Raw genomic sequence first — 22,500 nt, forward strand, 5'->3', positions numbered from 1 at the left:
GGAGAGACATGAATATCACTGCCAAGGTAAGTGAATCTCTCCCTGACCTCAACATCCTCACCACAAACAGGTACAAAGAAGATGTCAATGAAAGACTGGATCTTAGTTTTGACCCAGGAAACCCATAATTCCAGCGGCTCAGACTTCTCATTCAGCACCTCGAGAGTTCCCAAAAGGATATCCAGAGTCTCCGCAAAGATGACTACGTCATCTGTGAAATCAAAGCAGAGATCTTGACATACCCAAACGATGCACTGCAGCTTGATCTCTCTGATATCCTTGCCAGAATCCAGTCCGTACAAGTGCTGAAAAGTGTGTGGGTCAGTACACACCCCCAACAAACTCCAGTAACAACCATAAATAAGTCAGAGTTGGTATCACCACATCTCACAGCAATCTCAGTACCAGAGTATAGTTCAGACATCAGATTGATCAGTATTGGTGGCACTCCACGAAGACCAAGAATCCTCCAGAGGGCATCCCGATTCACTGAATCGAACGCTTTGCAGAGATCAACATAGGCTGCAAGCAGCCCTGGCAAAACTCTTGTCTGCGTTCGGAGAGGACCCGAAGAGCAAGAATGCATTCAATCATTGACCTCTTTGGAGTAAAGCCTGACTGCTCTGCACGCTGGTGCTCACAAAGATGGTGGCAAACCCTAACAAGAATTATCTGAGCAAAGACCTCGCCCGGCACTGAGAGCAGCGTTAACCCTCAGTAGTTATTGCCGTCTTGGCAAACACCCTTCCCTTTCCAGAGAGGGGCAACAAGACCCCTCTTCCAGTCAGTTGTGACGATGCCTGTGTTCCAGGTAGAGCACAAAACTGCATGCAACGACATGAGTGCAGCATTTCCACCAGCTTTGAGAAGTTCAGCATGGATGCCACAGATCCCTGGAGCTTTACCCCATTTCAACCAGTTCACCGCAGCCTGTGTTTCCACAAAGGAAGGTGGACCACAGTTGATTGGAGGGTCAGCAATAGGGATAGAAACACCCCTGACTTCCAACTTCTAGAAATCAAATTCCCACATCGTCTTGTTCTCTATGTACATATACTGAAATGAAATTTCCACCCACAACCTGCCTATGGTGGGCAAGAAGCAGATCTTGGGGCTCAGTCTCCTGCCGAGAGATGCCAATAACAGGGACAGCCTTGGAATCGATCACCTCCAGGAAAGGAAGATGGGTGGGAGTTGAACCAGCTCAGAGTGGGGTTCCACACACTCCGTGAGGCATCGGCTGAACGCCTTAAACACCATAATGTATAAGGTTCAGTGGTCCAGTGGTTCAGGGCTCAGCACTATTGAAAATACTGGTGTCGGCCAGTCTTGGAGGCCAGTTTAGAGATGTAGATCTTCTCAAGAACGTTTGCAACAGATAGTGAAGTCTAGGAGGTACAGAGACTACACTCTTCCAGAGGTTTACCAGAGAAGTAAACTGAGGTGGTGGGGGGTCGATCAAAAGTTGATTCTTGTTGAGGAACAGTGACAGAATGGGATTTTCTTGTGGTCAAAGATGTGTTCCAGAGAGATTAACGACTTTTTTTTTTACAGATCTACTGAGATGGACATTACAGATGCCTGCCTCTCAGAAGTGTGGTGTACTGTTCTCCACAGCATGGAGTTGTCAGCAAAATGGAACGGAGGATTTTTCAGGGAAGCTGAGAGGTCGTTATTTTAAGTCAAGAATATGGTCAGTCATAGAATGCTGCTTTGCGGGACGCCAGCCAAAAGAGGTAGATCTTAGATCAAAATGTCCTCAAGAGCAACCCGTATAGAAAATTGGATAACCATACAAGAGGGTTGGGGTTGAGTGCTGAATACCATTAGCAGAAACTTAGAAAGTAAGGCTGGGTGCCTGACTATCAAAAGCTGAAGAGATTTTTACCTCCATAACCGAAGGTGGACAGATGTTATGTTTTCACCCCTGTCTGTCTGTTTGTCTGTGAAAAGGATATCTCAAAAAGTTAACAGATTCAGTTTTAAATTGGTGGACAGGTTGGGTGTGTGACCAGGAAGAATCGATTTGATTTTGGTGAAGATCTGGATCCGGATACGATTTCTGAAGTGACTTCATTATTGAGAGATGGGGCCAAAAACTATGGATAGCATGATATCTCAAAAAAGTTGTGGACGAGTTATGACAAAACTATGTTGATGATTTGGGTCGATGACAAGAACAAGCCAATTCGATTTTGGTTCAGGTCAGGATCCAGATTCGGCCCATCAGTGGATACAAAACGTAAACTGTTCAGCCTGGTGAAGGTGTTGCGCTCTCCCGAGTGCCGTTGTAGTTCCCTCCGCCAGGGAAGGTGGGCAGAGGTTATGTTTTCACCCCTGTCTGTCTGTCTGTCTGTCCATTTCCTACTTAAGAAATCGAAGATTCACAATTATATTGGTGAGTCTGGTCTGTGATTCTGTCTGTTTGTCTGTATGTCAATATGTCAATTGCCTAGAGGCCACAATTTTAAACCAATCTTCACAAATTTCACCAAATGGTAGAGTTGGTCATAAGAAAGAAGACTATTTATTTTGAGGTCAAAAGTTGTTGAACTCAACAGGTCAAAGGTCAACAACTTTGTCAAATTTCTAAAATCATCAATTTTCATATGATTGAATTGAAATTTGAAGAGGATTTGCATTTCAGGTCACTGAAGTTAACCACCAATTGCTTTTGAGGTCTAAAGGTCAAAAGGTCAACAAAGGCGAAATTTCTAAAAATGGCAATTTTCATCCGACTTACTTGAAATTTGAACAGGGTTTGCATATTGTTACGGTTTGTGACCTTTTTTCCTCTTCTCTCCCTCCCCCCCCCCACTTCCCCCAAGAGTTAGACCCAATGGTTCCGTTCCACCCAGAGGTATAAAGCCTGTGATTGGCTGTGGGGCAAGAGGAGGGAACCAGGAAGTTGATGCAGAGGAAGTGAGGGTGGCTATTTTGGAGTTTTCATATGCAGTACTGTTGGGGTCTACCTGGGGCCAACTTGGAGGCCTGGACAGTTGCCTCTCTGATCAGTCTCTTCTTTGCTTGGTCATCCAGCTGCCCTCTCCATATGTTGGCTTGGTGTGCTGCAGGCCATAGCAATATCATGTCACTGAATTCAGTTCCCCATTATTTTAGAGGTCAACATATGCCAAAGGTCAACAACTTATGTGAAATTGATAAAATCCTGAACTTTCATCTGATTGAGTCAAACTTTGAAGAGGATTTGCATATCAGGTCACTGAATTTAAACACCAATTATTTTTGCGGTCAAATCTGTCTTCTGGATTTCGCAAGTATCGTGCTCTGCATGACTTCTTTCTTGTTCGTCTGTCAATCGCCTTCAGGTCACAATTTTAAACAGATCTTCGCCAAATAGTAGAGTTGGTCATAAGCAAGAAGCCTATTTATTTTGAGGTCAAAAGGTCAACAACTTAGGTCAGATTTCTAAAATTGTCAATTTTCTCCAAATGACTTGAAATTTGAAGAGGAGTTGCATATTTGGTCATTGAATTCAACCACCAATTATTTTTACGGTCAAATTTGTTTTCGGGATTTTGCAAGTATCGTGCTCGGCATGACATCTTTCGAGACTCGGCTTCATCGCGAGATTCCAATTATCTTAAAGGCCTTGAGTTCCATGGTCAAGCTGCATTGTGGTTTAATAGCTTATTTGGCAAAGCCAATACGTCTCTCACAACCAAAAGGTGGCAAATAGGACTAATAAGCCCCCCGAAAACACCTTCAACAACACGTCTAATCTGATAAGTATTGTCATTTTCATTTGTCAGAATGTTGAGCCAGATCAGAGTGCCGCCATTTCAACAATGCTCCTTCAGAGGAAGAAGCACAGCTTATCTTATCCAGTTATTGGAAATAAAAATTTGGTTTGGGCCATCGATTTATTATGTACACATAAGTGGGGTTGGAAGGAACTAAAGTGAGAAAATTTAATTTGCTAAAATGAAGAGAAGGGAGGATGATTGGAGAGAGAGAAAGGAGGTAAAGTGTCAGGGAGTGAAAAGTGAAAAGAGAAGGGAAAGAAGCTTGGCAATGGATTGAAGGGGGCCGAATTGGGGGAGATGGTAGATGGAAAGGACCACTCTTCTCCCCATTTAGAATGTAGCAAAATTCCAACATACAGTACTTGCAAACATCATAACCAGATGGCTCCTTAAAGCCCATCATTGAGAAATTTTACACAAAAAAGAGATTGCAACATAAGATTAATGTAGAACTGCTTTTGTTTTTTGTTTTTTGCCAATGCCATGATGGCATGTCACCTTCATGTGCCTTGAATGCTAGGTGGTGCCTTGAATGCTGTTTTGCCTGGGCTTGAATCCCAACCCAGCTATAAACTGTCATCTGGTGTTTTGCGGGCAGGATGATTCTTAAAATGTGTGCGCCGTCTCACGGATGGACGTTAAAATTGGCATCCCATCTCCTAGCATTAGTTGGAGAACGTTAAAGATCCCAGTGTCCTTTGCGGAGAGTAGGCCAATTATTGCCAGCACGATGAACAAATTACAAATTGCTGTCCTCATCTACAGGGGGCATTACATCAGTGGCATAGCCCCCTTCTCCCCCACAGCCATGTGCTGCATAGAAACGAAGAAGAAGAATGAGACTTTTCAATTATTGCATTTCCCATATTTTGATTTAAGTTATAACTGCAAATTACAAGTTGGTGAACATAATGGTAGATTGGTCTCACGTGCTAAGCAAGAGTTGGAAACCTGACATTGGTCACGTGATTTGCTATAAAGATGTTACTCCAGCCACTATATGATTTGTGTTTTACATTCATTTTAATTTCCCAACATCTCATCTGCCTCAAATAATGAAATGAAAAGGCAAAAAGGTGGGTGTAGTCCCATACAATAATGGACATTGAACGATGACTCTCCACTGATATGCATCACAATTTTAAACAAGTAAATCCAGTTTGACGGTGCATATCGCATTTAAATTGCTGCGTTTCAGATCTTTCCTCGAACGAAGAGAACATTTTCACAAGTACAGCCTTTTAAAGAGGCTCAGTACAGGAGGGATTTGCACAGAAACCTTTCATGGGTGTAATGTTGGACATGGAGTGTGAAACTCACTTTGTACCTCCTCCAGGCTCGTGCTAAAATCCAACTGGCATAATCTTCTGATAGGCTGGGAAAAAAAACAAGAAAAAACAAGAAAAAAGGGCAATGCAGACGAGAATTAGGTGAGCATGATGGTGGAGGGGGAAGCCCATGCTCCTGACAGAGTAGTTGGGTGCTCATGACAAGTTGCAAATGTTTCTATGATTAACAACGAATCCTGGACAGTTTGTGACTCTGTTGCGGGGTGTGCAAATATCCGCAATGAGGAGCCAAGGGAATTGAGCCCACACTCATAAAGACATTGCAACAAGGCTCCACCCACTCCACCATGAAGCCACTTTTATTAAGGGAATAATGTAAAATGTGTAAACCATGACACAAGTAAACGTGAGGGCTAGGAATCGCATCGTATCACTTACCAAAAATGTCTGTTTGGAATCTTCACTTAGGATTGTAAAAGCAACAACCAACATCCTTTTTAAGACTCATCACTTTGACTTATAAATAGGGTAATAAAAGCTGATTAAAATGCAATTATAGAAAAACAAATGGATCCTAAACTACTAAGCACAGGCAGGTGAGACAGCTGGCCTAGTTTTTCCGAAAGGAGACGCGCTGCTCCGGTGCATGCTCCCACACCTGACCTGACTCAGTGGTAGTTTCAGTGGTGCTTTACAATTGCACAACACAGGGTACAGCAGTGTTCACAGGGTTGGATTTGAATTAATTAGTGTTCAAATGCCTGTGAACGGTGAATGATTACTTGAATGTTCCATCAGCCTGGAGTGCACATTGATGATAAAAAAAAAATTGCAGAAATACAGCTAAATTAAAGATCAACAGCTATTGGAAAATTATTGTCCAGCAAGGCAAGCCTTGTACATCAGCTATTCTCAGGGCATTTCATTACGCACTTTAGTGATGTTGAACAAGGGAAGTCAAAGTCTTCAAGTCCTTGCTGGCCGTCCTGGAAACGGCTGAGCGACTGGTGGGCCTTGCGACTCAATCGAGGAAACAGGATGTCGAAGAGTCTGCATCTGTAGTCCGAGAGAGGATATGGATAAGGTTTAAGGAATTTCAAATGAGGGTTAATAGTTGGTCAACTAGAGGGGGAGCACTCGGTAGAGTGCAAAACCTCTGCCGCCAATACTGCTAAGTCACTCAAGTGAACCTGATATCCTATTCATTCAATTTGATGTCAACAGTGCTCACAGAGTTATAGTTTGCAACTTTCCCTTTTACTTTTAACTTTTACATACTCAATTCATTTGTCATAACTAGATTCCTTGAGACAGAAATTGATTTTACGTGGGTATATCCACCTGAAGTTCCAAAATAAGCCGCAATTATAATTTTGGCATGTTTTTTCTTGGAAATCACTAATAACATGTAGAAATGCAAAAAAAAAAAATTTCAAATCTTTTTTAAAATTGGCCGCCATAGCGGCCATATTGGATTTTGGACCAAGTCCAAAATCTAATGGCATGATCCTTGGACCAGACCTAACCTCCCCACCAAGTTTCGTCGAAATCCATCGAGGAGTTTTTCCGTAATACTGTTCACAAACAAACAAACAAACAGAAAGGGGTGAAAACAGTAACCTCCATCCATCTTCGATGGCAGATAAGAGGTAAACTAGAGGGGGAGCACTCGGGAGAGTGCAAAACCTCCGCCGCCAATACTGCTGGATCACTCAAGTGAACCTTATATCTTATTCATTAAATATGATGTCAACAGTGCTGAGAGTTATAGTTCTTTTATCCAACATTTTTTTTTGGGGGGGGGGGATTGGAAATCACTTAAAACATGTAAAAATGAAAGAAAAAAAAAAATCGAAATTTAGTTGAAAAAAAAAGTTGCAAAATTTTTTTTTCTCTAACAATTTTTTTTTGGGGGGCGGGTTGTAAATCACTTAAAACATGTAGAAATGCAAAAAAAATTTCCCTTTTTTTGGGGGGGGGAACTATTTTGGGGCGGGGTTGGAAATCACTTAAAACATGTAAAAATGCCCAAAAATCTTTTTCCCTTTTTGGGGGGGGGGGTAACAATTTTTTTTTTGGGGGGGGTTGGAAATCACTTTAAACATGTAGAAATGCAAAAAAAAATTTTTTTTCTCCAACAATTTTTTTTGGGGGGGGGGGGACCAAGTCCAAAATTTAATGGCATGATCCTTGGACCATACCTAATCCCCCACCAAGTTTCGTCGAAATCCGTCGAGGAGTTTTTCCGTAATACTGTTCACAAACAAACAAATAAACAAACAGAAAGGGGTGAAAACAGTAACCCCCATCCATCTTCGAAGATGGCAGAGGTTAATAAAGAAGAAAGGTTTTTCAAGAGCCTCGGTTTGAATCTGGGATTCTCCACTGCAGACTAGTATTTACCACATTTACACTTGTTCGGTTCAGTTAACCCTTCTCGTGTAACAACAACTAGGTCACCGTGTAATCAACAAAGACCAATTTTTTCTGGTGAATCAAAAAACATGGAGCAGTTCATTAAATTTAAAAAAAATGACTACAATTAAAAACAACAAAACAGTGTTGAATTTACAGCTAAAATGGCCGACTAAAAAAAAGATCTTTGGATACAAAGTCGAGGCTCATAGAAGAGATAGAATACAGAATAGAACAGAACAAGGTAGAAAGAAAAAAAAAAACAACAGCAGGGTAGAGGGACACTTGGAGGAAGAATGGACCAGGAGAAGAATGAAAGGAAAGGAAAATTGAGGATGAAACAGTAATGGAGGAAAAAAACCAGAAAGGTGGGTGGATAGGAGGGAGATGGGAAGAAACTCAATAACCTGGAAAGGAAGGGGTGGGCTTGGGGAGGGTAGTTGAGGATAGACAAGATCACGAGTATGGGTGGGGGTAGTTAGGGTTAGGATGGGAATATCCATCTTGCTAGCAGATCCACCACGGAAATTGTGTTCAGAAAGGCCGATTCACACTAAACTGGTGTCAGGACACCAGTAACACTGGTGTCAGGAACACGGTTCGGACCTGAGGGGGGACAACGCCTGCCCCACCCCCAACCCCCTATTCCAAATTGAGTCAATTAGCTTTTAAATTTATTTTGAATTAAAATAAAAGTAATTTTTTTCTCTCTTTATAAAATCGCAATGGAGAGCAACCGTCGTTCCCCGATGGAGGAGGAGAATTTTTGGACCAACACCACCGTAGCCACAGAGGAGATTGAATTGGAGGGTCCATTAGATGGCACAGTAGAGATTGGTCCTACTCATCGCTGGCCCTGCTCGTGGATGTTTTTCTTCATCTTTGTACACCCCCGTCACTGGCTCTCATCTCGCTCTTGGTTTCTAAAGTAGGCTGTTTGAAGTCCTTCATCTACCCTGCGCATAGTAGAGAAAAGGGAAGTCCCGGCTGCATTATTGTCTCGTTGTAAGAGTGTGATCTGTGGCACCTAGTGGGTTATGTTTTGCGTTTCATTTATCCTTGTATATAAGTTTGCATATTCCCATTCTCCTCTTTGTGTCTTTTGACTCTTTTGGTTTGTTCCGTTTATGATAGAGTCTTTTCGACCCTCTTCCCTGTACTTCGCTTTTTAAATAAACCCTCTAAAAGGTAAGAAGACGCGTTTCAGCCATCTGCTTTCCGTGTGTGTTTGCCATCGATTTTGGCTCATCTGGGTGACCTTGGGGAACGGTAAAGTAGAGTAATTATTGAAAGCAGTGCCATAAAACACCGCTTGGACCATCTCTTGGTACAAAACGTCCCGGCTCTGAGAAATCCTGTGTTAACGGGTACTCGGATTTGACAATGTATTGATAACAGCCCTAACAGCTCACACTCCCTCCCCATACCCCCTCCCCCCCACCCTCCACACACACAACATTAATGGTAAATATCATTTTAAAAGTTGTTTTAAACTTACCCTGTGCACTCACAAGCAAGCCCCAGATTTGACCTTCCCATATCAGTGTTCAGAAGCAACCAAACCAGAAACGGTGTCTCCCTCGAACTTTTTTTTAATACAGAACAGCTCAGCTTTCTCTCAGGTATTTTTCTAAGTATTTTGGCTTCTTTTAGAAGCTTTGTGAGCCATTTTAGGTAACAATCCTTATCATGTACACATGTTACAAGTTCACATGCCCAGAGGATCACTATTTACAGGGTTTTCTGTGCATGCGTGCTGAACATTCTGGGGCAGATTACGTCATTACAAAAGTATCGTATTGGGAGACTTGGCTGACGCGAAGGCCACACAATGGCAAGTCATTGAAGATGCCCAATAATTTTTCAGGCCAACTTTATGATGCAATACAATGCCCTCTGCTAGCTCTTCATCAGAAAGGCAATTTTGTAGCCTGGTCTTCAGCTATGACAAAGCTAATCAGTGGCAGGTATGTTCTGTTTGGGCACATGGCAGGATAGCCTCGACTCAGCTGTCTCGTCTTTTGTTTGTACACTCACCTCTAAGCTGTTTCGTCTGAGTTTGAATCTCGACCCAGCTTAAACTGCCACCCTGGTCTTTTTCAGGCAGAGTGAGGCATCAATGTGTGTGCCGTCTTTCAGATGGACGTTAAAACGCACGTCCAGTCTGCCAGCTCTAGTTACCTCCACCACCCAAGGTGAAGGAGGTTGTGTTTTCACTCCTTTCTGTCTGTTTGTGTACAGAATATTTCAAAAAGTTGGGGACGGATCCAGATGAAATTTTGTGGACAGGTTGGATGTGCGACAAGGACGGACTGATTAGATTTTGGTGAAGATCCGGATCCGACTACTAGAATTTTAAAGTGATTCTTCACCATTGAGAGATAGGGCTAAAAATGATATATAGCACAATATCTCAAAAAGTTGTGCACGGCTTTTGGATGAAACTCGGTGGACAGGATGGATGCGTGACAAGGAAGAATTGATTCGATTTTGGTGAAGATCCGGATCCGGATGGGGATACGATAATTATTTAATTTTTTAAGCATTGAGAGATCAGGCCAAAAACGATATAGTTCTGTACAGCATGATATTTCAAAAATGTATTAGGCCCGATACGTTCTCATGGATCAGGCATTACGTGGTGGAGGTATGTGCTCTCCCGAGTGCCCTTCTCGTTGCTGGATGTTATAGATCTCATGTGCATCCTTTTTGATGTTAAAGGTCCCAGTAGGTGAGCAATCACCAGCACCACGAGCAAATTCCAAATTGCTGCCTTGACTGCTGGGAAGGCAATGGCAAACCACTCAGCATAACCTGTGCAAGAAACTGCTTCGGTTGCACCACTTCGGTAAAGAATATGATATAGCTCATTATCAGGTTGTGTTTAAATCAATTTATTTAGATTTTTGTTATTTGTGTTTCACTTACTCCAAGCGCAACCCAATATTTCTTTCCAAAATGCAATGTGCACCATATGGCATGCATCTGGTGATGAAAATCCCAAATGCCATGAAGTCAACGATAATGACCTGGAAGGTCAGGGTGGCGGACAGCTCACAATACTCATGTCTTTCGGAATAATAATGTGATAAAAATTTCACCTGGTCATGTACCCCCTCCACATGCGCTGAATTTCAATAGCAGCTGCCACGCGCCACTCATCCTCGTTAGCGCTGTGCAGCAGCATCTGTTGTCAAAATTAGGAAATGCAAACAGCAAGACATTACAGAATCTCTGAAACATTTTGCAAATATTTTTCATGTTGATGTCATACCAATCAGTAAACCTGGATAAATATTTGATTTTGCTACTCTACAGAACAATGCACAATTCCTGGCCAGTATACAATAAAGTATTGTATGTGTGTGCAGGAAGCAAAAGTAAGAGTTTGGTGGTTGCAGGGTTATGTGTGTGCCGGATGCCGGGGTATGCGTGTGTTGCATTCAGGGGTACGCTTATGCCAGATGCAGGGGTATGGGTGTGCCAAACGCAGGGGTACAAATGTGTCATATGCAGGAGTTCAACTGTGCAGAATACATGGAAACCTGTGTGCAAGATACACGTGCGTGAGTGAGTATGCAGTCATACATTAGGTAGACATACATCAATAGCGTGGATTTGATGCCATGCGGACTGCTCAGCTTAAACTGTCTACATATAAATTGTTTAAACTTCTAATAATATGCAGTACAGAAAGAGAATTCATCAAACTGCAATCCAGGTTCCATATTTAGTTCAATGTAAATGTGTAATTGGTGCAAAAAATACCGATATAAACGTCACACTTCCAAAAGCGCTGCTTCAAGGAAAAACCTTGAAGATGAAATTTCAACCTCTGCTACTGCTCTGGAATTTGTCCCTAAAGGTTGATTTTGTGTTTATTTTAACTTATTTTATACAAATGCATTTCATTTCATACTATAGGCTTCAGAAAAGCACGAAGGATGGTTTTGTGAGTTTGTATGACATAATGCGCTCTCACCATTTAGAATTGGACATTCTAGCTCAGCCTTGGATTGTAAAACACATTTGTTTGATTTGATAGATTCAAACAAATTGTTTCAAAAACAACAATGCACACATGATCAGGTCAAAAGCGAATCGGTCATGGCTCTGTACAATGATGTGGGGGGGATGACCTAATCTTGATCAAATGACATTTGATTTTGAATGACTGACTACCATCTGTTTAGTCACCTACTCCCCTTTCTCCTCTCCATTCATTTGCACTCCCCTTCCCTGATGAGACCGCAGCACAAATTGGATGGGAATGTGCTCACCACTGAAGGAATATGTCGTCAGGCAGTGCGTTCAAATCTTTCCATTTCACTACGTGCCTCATCTGATGATATCCCGCTACATAAACTCTCTCATCCATCTTCATTCACATCGTGTGCAGTGTCACATTGTCCAAACGACCCTGCCACATCTTAATAACTAATTGACTGGATAATTAATCGATTAAATAAAGGAAAATCCCACCTGTCTCTTGGCCTTGCAGGCACCAGACATTGCCAGTCCCGTACCAACATGTTCGCTGTCTGTGCGACATAAACACAAGTGGCATTTCATGTGTCCCTGCCACCTCCAATGCCAGGGTCATGTTTTAAACACGCCTAGTGACTCATCCTGAGTTAGAATGGTAATTAGTTTCAGGAAAAATAATTTGCATCAGACTCTTTAGGAGATTAATAAGGCAAATCATCTTCTCAGGACTAAGTAAGCATTAGACATTAGTCATTTTGATAAATTGGTATGTTACTAATTTAAACAAATGTGATGTACGGTAATTAAAATAATTATTATTCTCATTATTTAAGGATTATAGTACGATATTGTTGTGAATCATCCCAAACTCATATTCGCTGCAAAAATGTAACCCTCCACCTCTCCCCCCCCCCCACCCAAGAACCTTACACGACACCTAACAAGATGTGATCATCACAATGGCAAAACGATGTATTTAATTGAGAAAAATCACCCATTCAGGTGTTCTCATCTAAGCTGAGTGACTAGTCAGAAGCGATGAACCTCCAAAAGGTGGCGACAGCTAGACGCTGTACCTGTTCAGGCTCTGAGCAGCGCACAGGGATTGAGTACCATTGATTCTGACAGCACAAAAACTGATTAGATTTTAGGCTGAACAAAGTCAAAGTACTTGGTAAAAGAGCAATGGCTTGGAACCACAGCAGCACTGTTACATGTTGTGAACCTGCTTGTAAAATAAATAAATAAAGCAGCTTCAGAGGCTTGAAATACAAATATATAATCTAATGCAGTTTCAAAATTATATAATCACAGTACTAATAACACCATTCATACAACCACTTGCCTATAGAAGGTACGATAAACATCCAAATATATATTTTACAAAGCACACACCTTCAGATAGGAATCATGGCCAAATTATAAATTCTCATTTGGGAAGAGCATAAGATTGACCACTTTGTCTTTTGAACACTCTTCCAAGTCTAAAACTGCTGAAAACAGGAAGGGAAACCATGGATGCGCTTGGGGAGGGTCAATGAAGATGGAAAAGATCATGAGTATGGGTGAGGGGTGACTTGAGATGGTAGTTAGCAGCTGTCTTGAAGCCCTGGAGGGAGGAATGAGGGTGAACAGACTGAGGAAATTGGTTCACCGAATTGGTTCCATGGGTGAGAGAAATGAGGAACAAATAAATGGAAGAAGGTGGGCCACGAACCTGGATTCTGGATGTTTCACTGGAAGTGGGTTACGGCAGAATGCAGGGGCACTGGAGAAACCTGGGGCCGTGGGGTGGGGAGCAGGGATGGGGGCGGGGTAATTGTGGGGGGCGACAACATGAATATGGCAGAGGGTGAAAGGCGGTTGGAAGGCAGAGACCACCAACCTGTTTGTGATGCGGAATCAACGTGCCCATAGTTTCAGCTTTGTCACTGGAAATTCCGTTGACTCCACGGCATCAAGACATGAAAGGTGTGACACAGGGTCGCTAGCCCAAAGGGGAGAGCAGTACTCCATCAAACTGCAGATGAAGGACTTGCAAGTTGTTTGCAATTTGGATTTTTCAAGGAAAGACTTGGCCTCATTCTTGAAGAAATAAACACACTGAAACAGCAAGTTGGCACAATAATATAGTTTTGTTTGTTCGGAACAAAATTAAGAAACGTGTTGCTAAGAATATATGGTTTTCAAGTAAAATCACATAGTTCGCTTCTTATTAAAAACCATGTAGATTTTTTGTAATTGATCACTTATGACAACTATATGTCTGAAAATTATACTGCAACAAAAAACAGGCTCAGTTGAAAGAATCATCATCCCTAAGTTACCACTGCCAATATTAACCAGACTTGGTGGTGTAATGGTTACAGTGTCTGCTCTGAGTCTGGGAAGTTGGTGGTTCAAACCCCAGCTGAGTCGTACTAAAGACTTTTACAAATGGTACGTGCTGCTTCCTTGCTTGATGTTCAGCATTTAAAAAAGATAGAGCAAAGACAAATCTCATAGTTTGGTAATAATAAAGGAGACTTTGATGGGCCTAATGGCCCACAACCTGTGTTGAAATTCCTTGGAAGGGAACTCATATTATTACCTTCACCACAGAAGGTGGAAGGAGATTATGTTTTTGGTGGGCAGGTTGGGTGTATAACAAAGAAAAATTGATTCGATTTTGGTGAAGATCTGGATCAGACTACGAGAATTTTTAAGTGATTCTTCACCAGTGAGAGATAGGGCCAAAACGATATAGTACTGTATAGCATGATATTTCAAAAATGCATTGGGTCCAACATGTTCTCGTGGATCAGGCATTGCGTGCCAGAGGTGTGCGCTCTACCGAGTGCCCTTCTAGTTTAAATAGCGTGAACAAATTTTGGTACATCACAGGTGATGAAGGTTGTGGTCAAGTTTCATCGAAATTGTGTATGTGTAGTTTCAAAGAAGAAGTTGAAAGTGTTTGTGGACGGATGGACGGACGGACGACGCGCCATCCCATAAGCTCCCCAGAAGAACGTTCCAGGTGAGGTCAAAACCTGCTATGCTGCTCTTTCACATCCACTCTCTGTCCTTTTCACCCTATATTTTGCCCTCGATAATCTTCCATCTACTTGGAAATCAGCTAATATCACCGCATTACATAAATAAACAAGTGAAATCCTTCAATACAGCGTGTGTGGTGAAGCAAATGAGTGAACTAATGTTAAAATATGCAATTTATGCTTTTCAGTTGAAAAACAATTAAAAAGCATACTTAATATTTGAAATGTAAAAATCTTGTTATTATTGTGATAAGCACCTTTATATATATAACAGAAGGAATAAAATCGTTCGATACAGCGTGGCAGGGGACCACAAAAGAATGATAGCAGAAGAAGAACTTTGCTTTCAGCATTCGGCGATCGGCGCGAAATGCGATGGTGGGCGGAAGTGACGTCTTTCGTTCGTTCGTACATGAGGGGCGCGTTTCTTCGTTTTTTTCCGTCAAGCAATAAATTAAATGGTTTTCACATATATAACACATTACTTTCACAAATTTCCATTGAAATACTCAGGTATTTCCGTCAATTGTCGCCATTTCCGTCGAGGTTACGCACTGCATCTACCGGGCGGCCGTCATTGGCTGTCTTGAGGCACGTGGGGTGGGGGGGGGACACGGGGGACACCGGAGACGTGGGAGACGTGGTAGACGCCGGCGGGGACATTTCAAACTCGGTGCAATTGTATACAGCGCACGCACTGTAATAAACAAGGTGCAAAAACTGATCCCCATAACTGCAGGCCTATGAGCTTACTTCCATTAATCATCAGCAAGTTCAAGAATCCATCATAGCAGTTGACATAAAATCATTCCTTTTCTCAAACAGCCTCATCTCAGATCATCAATACAGATTCAGACCAGGTCACTCTACCATGCTGCTTATACTGTTCCAACAATGGATGGAGGCCCTCAATGTCAGATACAAGACCAGGCTATCTTTCTTGACATCATATCGAGGTTTTGATACAGTCTGATACCCCAACCTGATCTCCAAACTGTCTTCTGATGGCATCGAAGGTCAACTCCACTCTTGGGAGATTGACTTTCTCCAGTCCCATAGCCAAAGTGGGGCTCTCAACAGAATCCTTTCATCTCCTCTCCCTGGTATGGCTGGAGTTCCCCAAAGGAGTGTTCTCTCGGCCCAATCCTATTCCTAATCTTCATCAGCGATATCTCTGATTCTATGGAAAATCCCCTTTATCATCCTTTCATTCTATAGAGAGGAAGGCTGCAGCATCTTCCCATTCTTCAGACCTTGAAAAAAAAAACTCAAGCTGGTCAAACACTTGGAATATTTCTTTCAATCCTGACAAATCTCACACTCTCACTATCTCTCTGCGAAAGGACCGTATGGCAACCCCTCCCATCTACTTTCTTAAAAATCCTCTTGAGGAAGTTCAGTCACTTCAACTCCTGGGTCTAACTGTCAGCCATGATCTTTCTTGGGCAAACCACATTTCAAAGTTGACCTTAAAAGCCAGTTGCCGGGAATCCTCTGTCGTACAAAGCCCTTTCTTGAAACACCTGAACTATCCACATACAAAGCCTTCCTTTGCAGATTGATAGAATACTGTTCTCCCCTCTGGGTTGGAGACCTGCCTCACACCTTCCTCAGCTTGACACCATGGAAACCAAAGCCTTCAAGATCATTGGAATCTCCCACGTTTAGGCTGCGTCATCAGGCCTATAATTTCTCCATTGCAGACTGGTCTGTCTTCTACCACATCCTCTCTGATCTTGTACCCTCTGCTTTTTCTGTGCTTTATCACCCTCAGGCTTTTGCAGGGTGCATGCGGTCCATCAACCCTCCTATAGTGAGAGTCCCAAAATCCTGAATCACTGCTCAACTCCACTGATTCGTTCCTCTTTTTCCCCATCTGAACCAACTTTCATATTCTCTTCAATTTAGTCCCTCCTTCCAGGTCTTTAAGACAGCTGTTCACCACCATTTTAGATTGTCTGCCATCTAAAACCATGATCTTTGATACTTGCGTTAACCCTCCCCCCCCAACCCCAAGCCCTTCTCCTTCCAAATTTCTTGAGAGTTTGCTTCTGCATCTATCTTGTCCACCCTGTGTGTCCCTCCCCTTCTCCTCATTCCTTCCTACATACCTTATTTGTCCAAGTCTCCCTCAATTCTGTCCTACAACCCTGCTGTTGGTGTTCCCCCCTCTCTCCACTGTTCCTTTTGTTATGTCGCATCCTGATCCATTCTGTTGTCTCCATCTTCCACGAGCTTTGACTTTGTATTAAAAAAAATACAAAAAATAAAAATGGCACGGCTGCCATAAATTTCCACTTCCCATTCAATACTCTTCGCAAATCCATGAGCTTACATGGATGGCATTAAAGCCTTGAGCTGCAGAAACATGTGCAAAATGGCCAGATGATATAGAAAATACTATTAACAGGAATAGGATAGATCCTTCCTGGTCCAAATACAGGGCATAGCAGCAAGAAACATATCAGCAAACAAGGTCTTCACTGTGCTGCTAAGCAATCTGATGGAGGGCATGTTTGACATATGAAGTCTCCATGGATATTTTTTTCTCAGACTGCGGTTCCAGTGTGCTGCTAACAATCCTGCTGAACCACTGTGAGATGCTGCTGCGGCCCCACGAGCCTCTTTGCATCACTCATACCACTCCTCCCCCAACCAGCCCCACACCTCCATTTACTCTACAATATTTCAGAGCATCTGGAGCGACGAGCATGCTGGCAAGGTTAAGATTTAATCTGCAAAATGCTCTCCTGTGTATCCTTCTCTGAAAAACCTCAAATGACATCATCACAATGACAAAAATTTCAATACTGCGACATTATCATGATGATGATGACAATATGAAGGATAACAGGCCATAAGACTTTTACATACCTTCACAAGCTAATCTGTTAAATCCAAAAATCCAATCATGTATCCAGCACAAAGGAACACTTCACATTTCACTGAGCAAGGACATTCGTATAAATGACAATCACGCAATACCTGGGAGATCCACTTCGACAATGACCTTCCTGCTGTTTCCCAGCATGTTGAATTGGTTGTTTTGTTCACAATCAACACAAAAACATTTGAGGAACAGGGTCACTTGTGTCCGTGGACGAAACCTATGGAGAATGTGTAGGGGGGGTGGGGAGAGGGAGGGTGGTGGGTGGGTTAGGTGGTGATACATAACAGATCTTTTTTTTGTATACAAAGTTGAGGCTCATGGAGGAGCTACAAACATAGAACCAATCAGGACTTAACAGAACAAAAGGAACAGGAGAAAGAGAGGGAGAGTGAGTGACACTAACAGCAAAGTTGAAGGACAGAATAGAGGGAGACTGACAAATAAAGGATATTGGGAATAATGAGGGGTAGGGGAGGACATGCAAGTTGGACAAGATGGATACAGAAGCAAACTCTCAGGAAAGAAAAGCTGGAAACATAGAAAGAGTTAGGCTAGTGGAGAGAGGTGGGGGGGGGGGGTTAAGATACAAATCGTCAAGCAACATACTAAATAAAAAAAATGAACAATGAGTAATATGATATAAACAAAGAAAAATCTAAATAACTCGAATATTAATCATCAACAAATGGATAAGGAATGGAATGGGTAACGATTTGTATCGTTGCGTTTGTGTTTGAGGCACATCAATTTGTTTTGAGTTTCTTAAACTACGTCTAGATACCAATTGTTGAGTTTGAGGGAAAGGTGTCCAGATGATGACTGGAGAAGAGTACAGACATAGCAAAGTGTGTGACAAGTTTAATGCGACGGTCAGCAAGGGAAGCAATACTAAAAGCATTAAAAGGTGAGCAAAGGGAAGATGACTTGGGAAGGTAGGTGATAATTTGCAAAGCTCTTTCAGACTTGCCCAATATCGGCTATTTGGGATATCGTGAGACTTGAGCTCCATACAGGTACTCCAAATTCTAAGATGGGGTGAATGTACATGTTTTAGACCATTACTAAATCTCCAACTTTCAAATCATTCATCTTCAGTTTACATAAGATGTACAAATGGTGAGAAGCATTGGTAACCATGTGTCCAACCTGTTTATTCCACTTCAGATGGATTTATTGTAACAGAGGAGCTTCATAAACGACTTTGTTTCCAAGGAAACACCATTGATCGCTAGTTCAAGAGGAGGTAGTGGTTTGCCAAAGAAATGATATCCGCATTTCCCTATATTTCTCGGCATTAGGAATCATAACGTCATCACAACACCATTGTCCAAGTTCAAATGTGACTGCATACAACACTTCAGTTCTTTGCAAAATTTAAATAACACTAAGGTAATTTGATGCATTTCCATTGTTGTGTGCATTCAGTCGGCAACGGCGTCATTGACCATTACGAGAATGATGATCGGCCCAAGTTTTGTGCCCTGCGGTAATCCACAGGAGAGTTGAAGTGAATCAGAAGTAGCTCCATTGTACCGAACAGGCTGAGATCGCTGTGAAAGGAAGCTACAAATCGTGGGCAGAATTGCATGGTTCACCCCAAGGTGAACCATCTTTTCAACCGCAGTCGTGTCGTTGATATGGTCAAATGCCTTACAAAAATCGACAGCACAAAAATTTGCATAGTAACCCAGCTTATCAAGGCTCTTGTGTATATGTACATACAATCCACCATACGTATCGTGATTAATGGAACAACCTTTCATATTACTAAATTGTTCAGGATCAATGACATCTCTAATATCCTTCATCACCCAGTCAGCTAAAAAGCCCTCAAAAACACGAGCGATCGCAGATGTAATAGATATTAGTCGAAGCTGATAAGATTTCGTGACTTGGATGGTTTTAGGAACCAGACAAACAGATGCATTTTTCCAGGTGTCAGGGAAGCATTCATAAGTATGAGGCATTAATTTAAAAGTTCAGTTGAAAGCTCAGAAAATTAATATACAAAATCCTTAAGAAGTCATGAGGGTAAATCAGAAGGATGCATAGCTTTGGATACATTGATGATCTAAGATGGTGATGAACAGCTGTACTGAAGACCTGAAAGAAATAATTAAATTGGAGAAAATGTGGAAATTACTGTAGTTCCACAGGTGGGGAAAAAAAATGAACGAATGAGTGGGGTTGAGCAATGATTCTGGATTCTGGGAGTTTCACCATAAGGGGGTTGCTGGTGGTCCAGGTAGGCCCTGAAGAAACCTGGGGGGGGGGGGGGTACAAAGCATGAAAAGAGCAGAGGGTGCAAGACCAGAAAGGAGGTGGTAGAAAACGGAGAGACCACTGACCTGTTTGCGATGACCACCGACCTCTTTGATGTGTGATGTGAAAGATCAATAGTTAAATTTAGTGATATTGTTACGGATTTGGAAGCCATCTGCACACAGACAGTCAGCAGTCCCCATAGTTCAGTTATTTCGATAAGTACGTGTTTATAGTTAGAATCCTTCCTTCTGTCTAATGGGAATTACATGTGTGCGCTACGAGTTATTTTTAGCTAGGTTTTACAACAACGTCACCGTCCCCCATTCTTCCTGGTCGTCATTGCCCATGTGTTTTTGGCTGAAGGCGTGGGCGGAGCCTCCATCGCTTCGGGACGAGGCTCCGCTCCAAGGAAGGGAATGGACCGTTTCCTCCAGCCAATGAGCGAAGGACAAGCATGACACGCACGCCCCAGCCAATCGGGAGGTGACCACATGTCATCCGACAACCCCTCGTCCAATCTGGAGGCAAGTACCTCAGAGCGTTTCCCTCGACCCGTGGGGGAGGGGAAGGATAAGTCGAGTGGTGAGCAGTCAATTTGGGGCGATTGGCTTGGTCGACGAGGGTTCTGCAGAGTGATCGTGGCTACTGCAGAGTGGTCGTGGCTACTGCAGAGTGGTCGTGAGGAGCAGGTTTTTCGGCAGACCGGTGTCTTCGTGGCGACTGCGGAGGGTCTGCAGTCCGGTGGCGATTTGCTTTGGCTGCGACCATGCTGGCTGGCGTCCGTGGTGCCGTTCTTGGTCCCCGGAGCTTGGTGCGGCGTTGTTGGCGGTGGGTTCGAGTCCCGCCATCGGACAAGCTCGAATAGACCGCACGAGGCGGGACAGGTACCCCAGCCCGGCTGAGGACCGAAATAGACCCACGTGGTCCAGTTTCTTTTTGGGTGTGTGTGTGTGTGTGTGTGTCCGTGGGCCCATTCTGTTAAGTAGAGCTGTTTAGTGTTTTCGTTCCTTGTACATTACATTTCTTATTCGGATAACTCTGCTCTTTGTGTGCCTCCCTCCCCGATTATTATTGTAAAATAAATCCCCTGTTAAATGTTCCAGTTCGTTGTTCGTGGTTTCTTTCATTGACGCAGCATGGATCGGACTTGAGAAAAAGCGAGGCCGTTTGGGCCTGTAAGGCGCGGCTCTGGTAACACCGCTCGGTTACGCCGGATCCGAGTCGGTACCTGCGACTCGGTCCAGACAGAGTCGGCCGAGGGTGTGGTTTTCCCCGGTAGTTGGACAACGTGGGTACTTAGGTATATTGAAATTAGTCAATTAACCCTACCCCACGCCGTCGAAGTATTGGCGACCACTACGGTCCGCAAAGGGACCACGGTCACCTTCCTCGCTCCCACCCCCCCCACCTTCCTCGCTCCCACCCCCCCCACCTTCCCTCCTCCTTGCTCCCACCCCCACCTTCCCTCCTCCTCGCTCCCACTCCCCCCTCGCTCCCACCCCCCACCTTCCCTCCTCCTTGCTCCCACCCCCACCTTCCCTCCCCTCCCTCCCACCCCCCACCTTCCCTCCTCGCTCCCACTCCCCCTTGCTCCCACCCCCCACCTTCCCTCCTCCTTGCTCCCACCCCCACCTTCCCTCCTCCTCGCTCCCACCCCCACCTTCCCTCTTCCTTGCTCCCACCCCCACCTTCCCTCCTCCTCGCTCCCACCCCCCACCTTCCCTCCTCCTCGCTCCCACCCCCCACCTTCCATCCTCCTCGCTCCCACCCCCCACCTTCCATCCTCCTCGCTTCCACTCCTCCTCGCTCCCACCCCCACCTTCCATCCTCCTCGCTCCCACCCCCACCTTCCCTCCTCCTCGCTCCCACCCCCCACCTTCCCTCCTCCTCGCTCCCACCCCCCACCTTCCCTCCTCCCTCGCTCCCACTCCCCTCGCTCCCACCCCCACCTTCCCTCCTCCTCGCTCCCACTCCCCCACCTTCCCTTCTCCTCGCTCCCACTCCCCCACCTTCCCTTCTCCTCGCTCCCACCCCCCGCTCCCACCTCCCACCTTCCCTCCTCCTCGCTCCCACCCCCCACCTTCCCTCCTCCTCGCTCCCACCCCCTCGCTCCCACCCCCCACCTTCCCTCCTCCTCGCTCCCACCCCCCTCGCTCCCACCCCCCACCTTCCCTCCTCCTCGCTCCCACCCCCCACCTTCCCTCCTCCTCGCTCCCCCCCCACCTTCCTCGCTCCTACCCCCCCACCTTCCTCGCTCCCACTCCCCCCCCACCTTCCTCGCTCCCACCCCCCACCTTCCTTGCTCCCGCCCCCACCTTCCTTGCTCCCCGCCCCCACCTTCCTTGCTCCCGCCCCCACCTTCCTTGCTCCCGCCCCACCTTCCTCGGTCCCATTCCCCCCCCCCACATTCCTCGCTCCCATTCCCCCCCCACATTCCTCGCTCCCATTGCTCTCACTCTGCCTTCCCTCCACCTCCTCCCTCCCCTCCCCTCTCCAATCCACATGTAGATCTCCATCACACACACACACACACACACACACACACACACACACACACACACACACACACACACACACACACACACACACACACACACACACACACACACCATCCTCCTCCTCGCTCCCACCCCCCATCCTCCTCGCACCACCCACCCCCCATCCTCCTCGCAGCACCCACCCCCCATCCTCCTCGCAGCACCCACCCCCCATCCTCCTCGCAGCACCCACCCCCCCATCCTCCTCGCACCACCCACACCCCCCATCCTCCTCGCACCACCCACACCCCCCATCCTCCTCGCACCACCCACCACCCCCATCCTCCTCGCACCACCCACCCCCCCATCCTCCTC

General features: G+C 44.6%; 1 protein-coding gene across 5 annotated transcripts in view; it reads right to left on the reverse strand.

The window, feature by feature from the left end:
• LOC147010556 (protein MFI-like) overlaps positions 1 to 22,500 on the reverse strand; it is a 107,733-nt gene that overhangs the window by 80,094 nt on the left and 5,139 nt on the right. For 4 of the 5 annotated variants that reach the window (XM_085860435.1, XM_085860434.1, XM_085860436.1 and 1 more), the window contains exons 2-6: positions 17,479 to 17,600; positions 11,954 to 12,012; positions 10,573 to 10,658; positions 5,990 to 6,112; positions 5,088 to 5,142 (exon numbers count right to left, since the gene is read on the reverse strand). In XM_085860435.1, coding sequence (XP_085716561.1) covers positions 5,088 to 5,142; positions 5,990 to 6,112; positions 10,573 to 10,658; positions 11,954 to 12,012; positions 17,479 to 17,524 — 369 coding nt within the window. In that variant the 5' untranslated portion in view covers positions 17,525 to 17,600. The remainder of the gene's footprint in view (positions 1 to 5,087; positions 5,143 to 5,989; positions 6,113 to 10,572; positions 10,659 to 11,953; positions 12,013 to 17,478; positions 17,601 to 22,500) is intronic. The other variant, XM_085860437.1, reaches the window with a different exon arrangement.

Source organism: Eptatretus burgeri, chromosome 16, assembly GCF_056783735.1.
Source record: "Eptatretus burgeri isolate ZD-2024b chromosome 16, Ebu_testis_v1, whole genome shotgun sequence".
NCBI lineage: Eukaryota > Metazoa > Chordata > Myxini > Myxiniformes > Myxinidae > Eptatretus > Eptatretus burgeri.